This window comes from Protopterus annectens, chromosome 7.part0, assembly GCF_019279795.1.
Source record: "Protopterus annectens isolate FY-2018-M chromosome 7.part0, PAN1.0, whole genome shotgun sequence".
In the NCBI taxonomy this organism is placed as follows: domain Eukaryota; kingdom Metazoa; phylum Chordata; order Ceratodontiformes; family Protopteridae; genus Protopterus; species Protopterus annectens.
In genome coordinates, this window is record NC_056739.1 from 1082516066 (window position 1) to 1082528204 (window position 12139).

General features: G+C 39.1%; 1 protein-coding gene across 1 annotated transcript in view; it reads left to right on the plus strand.

The window, feature by feature from the left end:
• The window catches only part of IQGAP1 (IQ motif containing GTPase activating protein 1), a 1927315-nt gene that overhangs the window by 1798026 nt on the left and 117150 nt on the right, over window positions 1–12139 (plus strand). Inside the window, exon 34 of the mRNA XM_044076373.1 lies at window positions 7586–7708. Within this exon, the coding sequence (XP_043932308.1) occupies window positions 7586–7708 (123 nt within the window). The remainder of the gene's footprint in view (window positions 1–7585; window positions 7709–12139) is intronic.

Genomic DNA, 12139 nt, shown 5'->3' on the forward strand with positions numbered 1-12139 from the left:
TAGCTCTAAATATAAAGCAAATTACAAATGAGAAAGAGGACACCTCTGCCTGCTTCCTGTGCTCAGACATAACTTATCAGAGAGGAACCATGCCACCTTAATTAACCCTATTATTCTGTTGTGCAGTAGTGTAGCGCAAAGTGTTGGGGGGTGATCAGCTGATCCTGATATCTCTCTAATGCAATACCGGCTTTTAAAAGTCGGTATTGCAGTTTTGATCAAGCTTGAGCACAGCCACACTCCATATAGGCATGGTATAAACTGTAGCAACTGTTTGCTACATTTGCGGCAAGCAGTTTGCTGCAGTTTAAAAGAAAAGTTTTAATAAAATATGTTGAAGGAGGGTTCGGGACAGGCCACAGAAAGAGGACCCGAGTTTCTAGGGCAGGAGGAAGGGGAAGACGTGTCATGCATCTGGCCACTTGGTTGGTGTACCAGTAGAAGGAATGTCTGGTTTCGCTCTTCACTTGAAGAGTTGAGGGGGTGAGGTGCCAATTCGTAGTACTGGCCCAGGGTACTGGTTAAGCTGCTTCTGTTGCCAAGAAATACAAATACTTCCATTGCCCTACTCATAAAATCATAAAATCCAGACTGACTCTATCAAATGCTTTCACTGCATCAAGACACACCAATAATAGCAGTGCCATCTTAGATTCTACTTCCCTATGGATCATGTTTGTTCCGTTAATGTCAATTTTGTACCTCTTCTCCACAAAGCCATATTGATACAGATCTGTCAATTTTGTTAACACTATTCTGTTAGCTAGTGTAGACATAAACGCATCATAATGTTGTTGTTTGTCTTTTCAACTTTTCCTGGTTAGGGGTCGCCACAGCGGAACTCCGGTCCGCTAATGATTGGCAGTAGATTTTTATGGTGCCGAGTTGCCAGCCCGACGCCCAACCTTCAGCGAAGGCACGCCCATTCACGCATGTCTTTCAGAGGCCACTTGACTGCAGGGAGGACATGCAGACTCCACACAGAAGGATAAACACATCATAATCATTGTTTAAAATTGTATTTGGTCTATGCGAAATTGGTTAATACAGACACCACCGCTTTCTTTACCACCTTCTAAAATACTGTCAAACAAAACCTTTCACATAGTTGTCTCTCTCCCAACTTTCAGACTTCCATAGGAATACGATCTTTTTCCTGGAGACGTCGCTGTTGATTGATTATACGTCACCATTTTATCTCATCTGTTCCTGTCTTAGCTGTTAATTGTTCAGCCTCATTGTCCTCTAACCTTAGCATTACTAAGTATTCCATGAATATATCCATTTGTTTTTTTTTTTTTTTTTTATCTTTTTTTTTCTGGTTTCCACATTTGTGTGCTTTATACAGATTTTCATAAAATTTCTGAGATACCTCTAATATCTCTATAGGCTCTATGATTATTTATTTATTTATTTATTGTTGTCATAGGGCTATTGCTGAACCTGGGGAGTCTTCCTACTTTTTATTGCTTCACTTGTTTTGCTAAAAGTTTTTGTTCTCTGGAGTTGTTATAAAAATAGTTGCTTAACACTGTTGTAAACCCATGCATGTTATACAGTTGCTGTCATATTTTCCTTTGCCACTCTGCAGTTGCTCATCTTCCTGTTCTGAAAGAGTCCCTTTATTCTCCAGTGCCTTAACCTTTAACTCCTCTGAATAATTCCAGTTATTACTTTCCCGTATCTCATATATTATTTTTACCCTGATTTTAAACTTCATTTACATTTTATCATATTCACTAGCTTTTCCTTCTGAAGAAATTTCTGTATTCCATAATAACTCTGTAATCATTACCACTAACTATTTCTAAAGGTCCTCTCTTTTTATCAGTTAACTGGGAAATTGCTAGTGTCTATTTACTTCATTATCTTGCATCAGTGGTGCAGTATCTGAAATAGTTATTGAATGTATGTCAAAGCTTTCAATTAAATATTCATAGGTTCATAGGTTTATACTAGGCTATCTGCCCTAAGGCATTTATAAGCCTAGCCCAAAGTTTTGTGGCTTACGCCACCCCTTATATGAAAAAGTACTGTGCCCATTAGTTTGTTGTGCCTCTGTCCAGCAGTGACACAGAGATGATTCCCGGGGTAAACCTACGATCTCCCATCCACAGGTCAAGATTTCTCTTGAACTGAGCCAGCGAGGTGCTCTGCCTCACATGGACCAGGATTTTATTCCACAGCATAGGGAGTCTCTGAGTTATAAATCTATCCCTCCAGCACGTCCTATTTATATCCGTGCTAAGGTTTAAGTCGCTTGCTCTAGTGGTTTTGGTGGATTTGGATTTTTTGAGGTGGAGCATGTCCATTAATTCCGGGTTGGACATGGCCTTGTATGTCAGGCACATGTCACCTCTGAGCAGACGGTATGCGACTGAATAGAGCTGGAGTTTCTTCAATCTGGCAGCATAGGACAGATTTTGGAGTCCCTTTATCCTTTTGGTGAGGAACTTTTGGGGTCTCTCCAATTGCTGCAGATGTCGGGTGAGATGCATCCCGAATGGGGCATTGTACTCGATCATTGGTCTGATAAGTGAAGAGTACAGGGGAACAATGACCTCACTAGATCTGGATGTGAATCCCTTCATGATCAGGTGGGCAATGTAGAAGGTCTTTCTAACCACTTTAGCAATGTGAGTGTCAAAGGAAAGGCCACTGTCAACCTGGGTCCCCAGGTCCCTGATAACCTCTTCTGTGCTTAGTGGATTGCCACCTATATGGTAGCTTGGGGTTACCTTGTTTTTCCCGAAGGGTATGACTATACATTTTTGGCGTTTAACTTCAGGCCATGGCTCTGGCACCAGCTATCTGTTTCCGTGAGTCCCTTCTGAAGGATATCCATGTCCGATGCACTTTCCACTATGGCGCCCAGTTTGCAGTCGTCTGCAAACTTTGTCAGCCAAAGTCCTCCCAAGTTGGCCTGTACTTCTGAGAAGTAGATGCCGAACAATAGGGGGCCAAGGACCGAGCCCTGTGGGACACCACTTGTGACCGGCTTGGAGTCTGACATAGCGCCAGCAACTCTAACCCTGTGGGTTCTGTCCTTAAGCCAGTTTGCAACCCATCTTGTGACATATGGGTTTACATTTAAACTGGTAAGTTTTTCTACAATACCCAAGTGGGGTATTGTGTCGAAAGCCTTTGCAAGGTCAAGGTAGGCTGTATGGACTGCCTTTCCCTCATCAATGGCCTTGGTGACTGTTTCGAAGAAGTCGACCAAGTTCAAAAGGCATGATCTGCCCTTGAAGCCAAACTGGGTCGGGTCCAATGTCTGCAAGTCCCCTATATCTTTGTTTATGAGCTCCATTATGATCCTCTCCATAGCTTTGCAGACTAGACTTGTTAAGCTTGTGGGGCGGTAATTACCAGGGTCCGTAGAGGCACCGCCTTTGTGGAGTGGGACCACAGTTGCCGTACGCCACTCCTTGGGCACGTATCCTGTGGTAAGGCTGAGATTAAACAGCTGCCTTATGTGCGGGTTTAATTCCTCATTTAGCTCGTGTAGCACACAGCCGGGGTCACCATCCGGTCCCATTGATGCTGTGTTTTTAGCTTTAGGGAGAGCAGCTTTCACCTGCGCATTTGAGATGTCTGGGAGGCTACACTCCGCTGGGATAGTTATCTCTCCTTTGGGGGGGGAGTTTGCACTGAACCTGTCTGCCAGTATGTTGGCAATGTCTGTGGGTTCAGTGATTTTTGTATCATTTTGGACTAATTCTGAGCATATCTGGGAGTTTCCACCCAGGTTCCTAACATAGCTGAAAAAGGCCTTATGATTGTCCTTTGAATCCATGGCAATTTTTCTCTCAAAATTGGCCTTAGTTGATTTTATGAGTGCTCGTATTTTTTTACTAATAATGATCAGGGGTGACTTCCCTTTTATGGATTTTGTTCTATCATGTAATAGCTTTCTCCTCTTATTGTAAAGTTTGTTAATGGCTGGGGTCCACCAGACTGGACGTTTGCCCTTTGTGGAAAGAGTCTTGGTTTTATTTGGGATTGCCTGATCCATGCAGTCCTGGAGGTGTTCATAGAAGGCATTTGTAAGGGCTTCCGCAGCTTGGGTTGTGGTTTCCACTGGCTCAGGGGCCTTGAAGGATACCACACCAGTCTTGAGTAGTGTAAAGTTTGCTTTAGAGAAGTTCTTCACTGTGGTGTTTTTTGTTTGGGGTGGGGGCGGGATGTGGATTTCCAGTGAGATTAGTTTATGATCAGATCTCACCAATGAGGGATATACTTCCGGTGTGGAGCATTTTGTCCCCATGTTTGTGATAATGAGATCTAGTATATTTTCTCCTCTTGTGGGAACAGTGACTAGCTGTTCCATGGCATTTGAATTTATGAACTCCAGGAACCGTTGGGCTAGAAAGTTAGGGCTTGAGTAATGTTCCCAGTCTATATTCGGGTAGTTGAAGTCAAACAATATGATGGTGTTTGGAGATACATTTATACCCTCCAGTGTCTTCAGGAAGGCTGTGTGGGGTTCCTGAGTTTGAGAGGGTGGCCTGTAGCATGCTACAATTTGTAGAGCAGTTTTGCCTATGGTTAGTTGCACCTGGATGGTTTCCGAAGCTTCGTGCGTTGCCACCAACCTGGAGGTGTGGGTATCCTTTATGAATATGGATACACCCCCTCCTTTTGTGGTGTGGTCCGGGTTTTGGGGCCGGAACGCATGATATAGAAGGCAACTACACACACCACAAAACCAGCCTCACATAATGCTACCACACCACTGAATCAAACACATAATCATGCTTTGTGAAATATAATATATAACTTAGTTCAGTTATTTGTACCTTGAAAAGCAATAAATTCTTTGAGGTCTTAATATTGTATTCCCATCTTCCATGCAAAATATTTTTGTATATTTCTTCAGAAATCTACCCTCCTTGTTATATTTTTCCTTCCAGTTCCCCCAATTCATCTTCACTATTGCAAACTGAGTTCCAGTCCCCACCAATAAAAAGTGTTCCCTCTGAAAGCTGATTATTTCTCCCAAAATTCTCTTTAATAGTTTTAGGCAGAATATAAATACAAGCAAGCGTAGTCCTCCTCCCCTGTTGGAAACCGGTTACAGTAACAGATCTGCCATTATTTTTTCTTCTTTTCATTATTGGATCCTTTGTACCATTTGGTATTATTATTCCCATTTTCTTTTGTCACTGATATTCTACCAGTTAACACAGTCAACCAAATTTCAGTCTTTGTCATCTTCTTCCAAAGGCACATTTCACATCTAATCATATACCAAGAATTGATGCTTTACAATCTCCAATTTATTCTCTAATTTCACAGTGTTGCTGGTCTAATTGTTGGTATCTCCATTGTCTGGTTCAAATCCAGGGTACTTTGGATTCTTCCAGTCACCTCCTGTTTTTTTTTTTTCCTTCGTCCTGTCACTCAAGCATTTTTCCTTTTGAACAATAGAAAAGGTTTCATTAGCAAAGTCTGTCTGTGGACTTTATTATTGTGAAATAAGAACAAACAGCACCAAAACACGGCAACGGACATAAAATAAAGTGAATTTAATGAAAATGGTAAGCGCTTTCACACAATACACTGTGCTTCGTCGGACCACATACAGAAAAAAGCTCATCAATTAAATAATGAAACAAAACCAATTAATTCATACCCAGCAATTAAAACATTCATTAATAAATTATGAGGAATCACTTAGAGACCTCCAGGTTTAATGGAAGTTCTGCCATTAATACCTGGAAATCTGAATGCGTGCATTGTTGTAGTCCAAGACAATTCATGGCTCTCAGTGTAGTTCCTAAGATCACCCACAATGCTTGTTTTGATTTAGCATTTCAACAACTCTAAAACCAAAAACATGTTCATTGCCAAACTCCATATAGTGTTTAGCTAAGGCATTAAGTTCATCTGAATTATGCATGGAATATAAATGTTCCCTCATCCTCTCCATAAGGGATCTGTTCGTTTTGCCTATATGAAAGCAATTTCATGCTCTGCACTTAGCCAACTATATCAGGTCACTACTATGACAGCAGTCACTTTAAACTTATATTCTTTATTTGTAACTGGATGAATAAAATTAACAAATGGATCTATATATGTACAAAAATTGCACCTAAAACAGCTATGCATCCTAATTCTAGCTATTTCAGTGCTACCCTCAGATGATGGATGCCTCCTATAACAAAGTTGTCTTTTCAGCAACTGCTTATTTTTAAAAGTAAATCTCAGTAGTTCACCAACTATGGCTCGAATCTGCTCATCTAGATGCAGAATAGACCAATTCTTCTTAATAATCTGCAAGATACTGTCAATGTCGCTAGTATAATAAAGGGACATAGGTAATATCCTTACTGTAGGAACCAAAACACTTGAGTATTGTTCACTGCTAATGGCTTATCAGAGAAGAAAGGACGAGCTCTATTCTTCCTATGCCTAACAGTTTCATGTAGTGTGTCTTCCACTTCCTTCATCCGATATCCTCTGTCATAAAATTCAGATCTTAAATTATGTATGTCACGTGCAAACAACGCATCATCGTTTAATCTTGAAATTCTGCCAAAGTGCAACTTGAGTGTGTGGAATAAGAGTTTTTGGTTGACTGTTTTGAAGGCCCTATTCATATCAATGAATACTCCAACTGCAATTAGGTCATCATTGATGAAGTTATAGATAGTATCAGTAGCTGGTTCAGAGCCTCTTTATTGTTTCTTATTCTCCTTTTTTTGCATAACTATTTAGAAATCCTTCAAAATAAGCCTATTGTCTGAGGTTGCCTCATATGAAACAAGTAGTTAAGTAGGCATACACTGCTGTTCCAAACTTCCATATCTTTGAACATTCTTAGCAATGAGGTCCAACTTTCATTTGAGGCCAGGTTGAACTGGGTATGATTTCACTGTTTTCTTTGCTGCTGTGGCAGTCTTGTCCATTGTTTTAAATAGTTCACTTTATGGCTTGAGCTATGGGGATTTTCATCAGAAATAACCTCAGGAAAGGTCTAAGGGCAAGAGTAGGCTTAACTAGAAGTTTAGTTAAATCCTAACAATGCTTTCTGTTCATATAGTAAGAATCTGCTTTATGAGATGCTGTAAAGCTCTGTAGTTATTGTAATCTACCTGTGTAATGTTTTTCTTGTGTGTGTGTGTGTGTGTGTGTGTGTGTGTGTGTGTGTGTGTGTTTGTTTGTTGATGGTTTGCTCAGTACCATCCACTCCCCCACCCCCCAAATCCGTCTTGTCTTGTGTATGATACAAATCTCTGTGGTTAGCCACCGACTAGACTGTTGACAGAAGCTTTTGTGGAGCCATGGAACCTTTGTGTTTTAGTTCAGAAATTCTGATTTATCTACAGAACTGAAATACAAAAAGCAGTTTTGATGCAAAGTGTTGCAAAAGAGTTATCCTAAACAAGCATGCTGAGTATGTCTAATAAGAGTACAAGTAATATTGACAAAAGCTCCAATAAACTGTTTTAATCACGTGTTCTGATAAACGGTAGCCTGTCACTGCAGCATGGTGCCAATTTAAAGGGTCGTGGAAGAGCATACCTGTGCTGCGTGTTTTAGGCGGTTCATAGTGACATGTACATTTCTGTTTTCCCAGGATCTCGAAGAAGCCAGGCGATATGAAGGGCAAGAAGAGTAAGCAGGTGTCTCAGAAATATACAGCTGCACGGCTGCATGAGAAAGGAGTCCTTTTGGAAATTGATGACCTGCAAAGTAGTCAGTGAGTATATGCACATTTTCTGTTCCATACTTTTTTCATCAGTGCAGTGTAGTAGTATAGTGGCAAGCAGAGAAAGTACATTTTTATTTCTCCAGCCAGGAGCAGGAAACTGGTACAATTGAGGTTCTTCAGTGAGGGGGTCAAGTTGCTTATAAAATAAAAGCTGTTTTCAAAATGCATGTACTAAAGATCTTTGGTGGCAGGGGTCCGGTCCCTCTTGTAATAATGACTTAAGGATTTACAGCTCTTTTCCAGCATCCAAACCTGGCCCTGAATTCTCACAGTAGATTATAGCTTCTCCTTGCAAGCAGTAACTGGCTTCTTGAAATGTGAACCATGCCTAACACAGCAGCAACAACATATCACACTTCCAGAGTGGGGGGGTGCTTCCTGACTTTTTAGCAATCATATATGTGACATATCTCAGCTGTTGTTCCAGAATATTATTCACCTTTTGTGAGGTTTAATGAAGTTTTCTTAATTTTCAGTCCAAGTATTGGATAAGTCTGCAATTTAACTGTAGAATATGTCGCTTTAGTAATACCAAGATTGCAGTATTGTACTTTTGACTATGGAAGTTCTCTCTCTCAGAAGACAGTGTGTAATGTTTACAGTTTATGGTGTCATTTATTTTGTGATAGTTATTTCTCAGGGTTGAAACATTTAGTGTGTGTGAGAGATAATTTGAGTACTTTTGTTAGTTGCCCTGGTCCTTGTGATAGCACTGTAATATAATGAAATTCATGAATTCTATCAGTTCATTTTAAGATAATTTTCTCACTGTGTATGGTCTGCTAAGCATTGCTGTCAGAAAGCTGTTCATACTTACAGGGATTTATAATACTGAAAGTAAACACCCTAGATATGAAAAAATAAAAACTGGTATTAACAATCCATTGGGAAGGATATATATGATAAATCATTATAGAATATTCCAGTTATCGGAGTCCGTGATAGTTTCTTCTCAGTCTGGAAAAAGAAGTAAATTTAATAGAAATTAAATTTTAATTTAGAATTCTGAAGTTCTTTTTGAGTTTGAATTGCAAGGGTTTGTACATGTTTTTGCAAAAGAATGTACCATTTGTAATTTTTAAAAAGGCTCACAGAATCTGGGAAAATATCCTACTAGTGTAAGAGAACTTGCTGATGTTGATACTGAGTTCACATTGTTTATTTATTTAGATTTGACTGTTGGGTGGAGGACTGATCGAATGACAGTTTTTCAACAATGGCCTGGGCCAAAAGGCATAACATATGTAAAACCTAGGTACTGTTGTGGGAGAGGAATAACATTTGGAACAAGAACAACTGGAAAGCATACATAGGCAGAGTTGTTTTGACCTTAACAAATGTATACAAAAGACTAATACAGAATAACAGCCTCACTTACAGAACAAGGTAAAAGTAAACTGTACAGTAGAAATGTTACTTATCAAAAGGTTTAAACCATGATTTGTAGGAACATTTGGATGGTTTGATACTGGGTAAGGTTTTGTTATGGGGGTTTATCAAATCAGTGACATCGGATTGCTTCCAAGTAATACAGTTTTAGAGCAGTTTAAAGGAAGAAAATGTGGAAGTGTTGGGTAAGTTCATAGATAACAGTAACAAATAGCATATTCACTCTTGAGTAAGTGTACTCGTAATCCACTAATAAAATGAACAACCATTTCCCTACAAAAAGTGAATGCCATCATCTTATAAATGCTAGGAAATTTCACAACATAGAAAAACTGCTAATTTGTAATGTTCATGGATTGTGGTCTAGATGAAGGGTTGGTATGCTACAGTGTAACAAGGTAATGGTTTAGCTACCAACATTGATAGAGGCATATAGCTCAACTGCCTAGATTTTTGCCTCATATTTTTTATCAGATCCTCATAAAAATTGTGGTTTTTCTGGCAAACCACTGAAGATTGAAGTCACTAAATAATGACATATATTTGAGTTTCAGCCTTTATGTCCCTCACAAAAATGCAAGCTTACAAGTCATGGTCTTCTAGCAGCTTTCTAAGTTTATAAGAGCAATGTTTAAAATATGTGCCCCCCCCCCCCCCAATTATGTTAGGCTTTGTCCAAATTGCTTGCTGTGAGAGGCTGAAAAGTATAAACAGAGTTGGAAAAATGTGTGCAAAGACTTTTATAACTCGGTAGAAAGAGAAAAAATATCATTGACCGAAATTCAAGAATAAAAAGTCAGACTTGTTCTTTACTGCATAGTAAGGAAAATATTATTTTAAAATTAATGCAGCACATTTTAACAACATTCAACTTAAAACACATATCTTCCCACTACAGACACTGGTAAGTAGCAAAACAGATAATGTCTTTTAAAGTTCTTTGAAGTAGAAGCAAGAGTGTTGAGTTAACAGCTCCTGGATTATAATGATAATTTTGACACCTTGAGAAGAATATGAGAGGGTCTTTTTGCACTTGGAATAAAAATTGGAAGCCTGAAAACCTACAGTTCTGCTAGTTTATTGTGTTAAGCATTTAAAACTACTTTTAAAGAGGTAAGAGCTGCTCTGAGAACACAAGAGTAATTTGAGCAAAAAAATGAAAATGAAAACTGGTTCCAGAAGCTGTACAAAGATGCCTTTGTCTCACACTACTGGTATTCTATTTATGGGCAAGTAAGAGCTTTCCTTGCATCTAGCATGACTGTCATAAAAGGGCTTAAATTGGATTTTGGGGGAACCTCCAAGATCACATTGTAATGGGAGGTCCATTGAGATATAACCACTTAATGCTGCTGCATTACAATTTAGAGTACAAAGATAAAATGAAATGAGAGTTATTGTGGCAACCCTGTGTTAGTCCCACTAGGCCAGTGGTCTGTTTTCAGGAGAGACCCAAGTTGGTATTCATACTAACTAGGGGAAATGTGGCCAGGTATACTGGGGAACTTAACGCTTCTCTTTTTGATAAGTGTTGTGGGATCTTTTACATCCACCCAAGCTACCATCAACTCGGGCAGACAGAGCCTCTCTTTTAACATGTCATCCGAAATGGCACACATGAGTGCAACACCCCCTTACTCTCAACTGCAGTGTCAGTATTGGAAAAATTAATTCAAGTACCTGACATGGAAATAGAACCCCAAGTCTTCTGCACCAAAGGTGTGTGCATGCACTACCTGTTGAATTACTCAGACTGCAGATAAATGCATGTTGTTTTTCCACCCCTTCAAGGGAAACGGCACTCATAAAGACAAAAATTGTAGCAAGCAAATGCAGCAACATGAGACACTTAATTCTGATTTGCTGAAATAACACTAACAGAAATAATTTAGGTCTGAATGTTTTGGGGTAGCACCCTACATCTCAACTTATTTGCTCAAGAATTGTGGACAAAGCCAAAAATAATGGTGGGAGAAAATCAGAAGCAGTTTTGCACCACTGATGTACATTCTTTAACAATAAGAAAAATAAAACTCTAATGACTGGTATTACTGACTGTAATCATGATTGATTTACCAGAAAATCAGAAATATTTTGAGACTGGACAAACATTTGAACAAAATCAGGGACAGTCTGGGAAAAATAAGGAGAGTTGAGATGAATGGATAGCACTCAAAAGGATGTCTGGTCGCATATTCCAAGATTTTTTTTTGTTTGTTTTTTTGGATGTGCAAAATTTCAGATGTTGCAGTTGTAGGATTCTGAATTGTGTTATAACTGTTTATGAACAAGTATCAGCAGAAGAATTTAAGAAATTGTTATTTTAATGACTGAAATAATTAAAACTATATTTCCTTAAATTCTTAAGCTGAGACTTCATTTTCAGTCTGGTATGGTTTGACATTGCCAAAACATCCATAGTACCAACAAGCAAATTAAAGAAATTGAAGCTATAGTCAACTCTCCATTTTCAAAATATACAACCTTTCATCAGGTGGAGCAAATGGGCAAAATGTGTAACACTTACTAATGAGGGAGGGAACTCACAGCATGGTTAACATGTTAATTTATTCTTATTTTGCCATTTACTCAGCTCTTCAAAAGTTAGAGACTCTCGTGAGAAACAACTCAAGTTGCAAATGTCTAAGGCCCCAGATGGGTAAACCAAGCACATGCCCCCCCCCCCCGAAAACACACATGGAATAGTCAACATCAAGCAACACAAGTAAGATCAGACTTGCAGCACAATAAATACCATACCATCCATAATATCAACAAGCAAAAGAAAAACTACGGCCATTTAACTTTCCCTCTTAAAAATGCAGAGCTACACTATCTTGCAAAATGTGGAACAGATGGGTAAAACATAACACATTTACTAACAGCTAGGAAGGAAGCTCACATCATGGTTAAGCTGTGTATTTTAAGTTCCTTGATACCTCTAGCCTCTCTCTGCTTGCTGGAATGGTCAGTTGGTTACAATGTATTTTTTTCCTTTTACACTGTTTATAAGACAAAAAAGATATACAG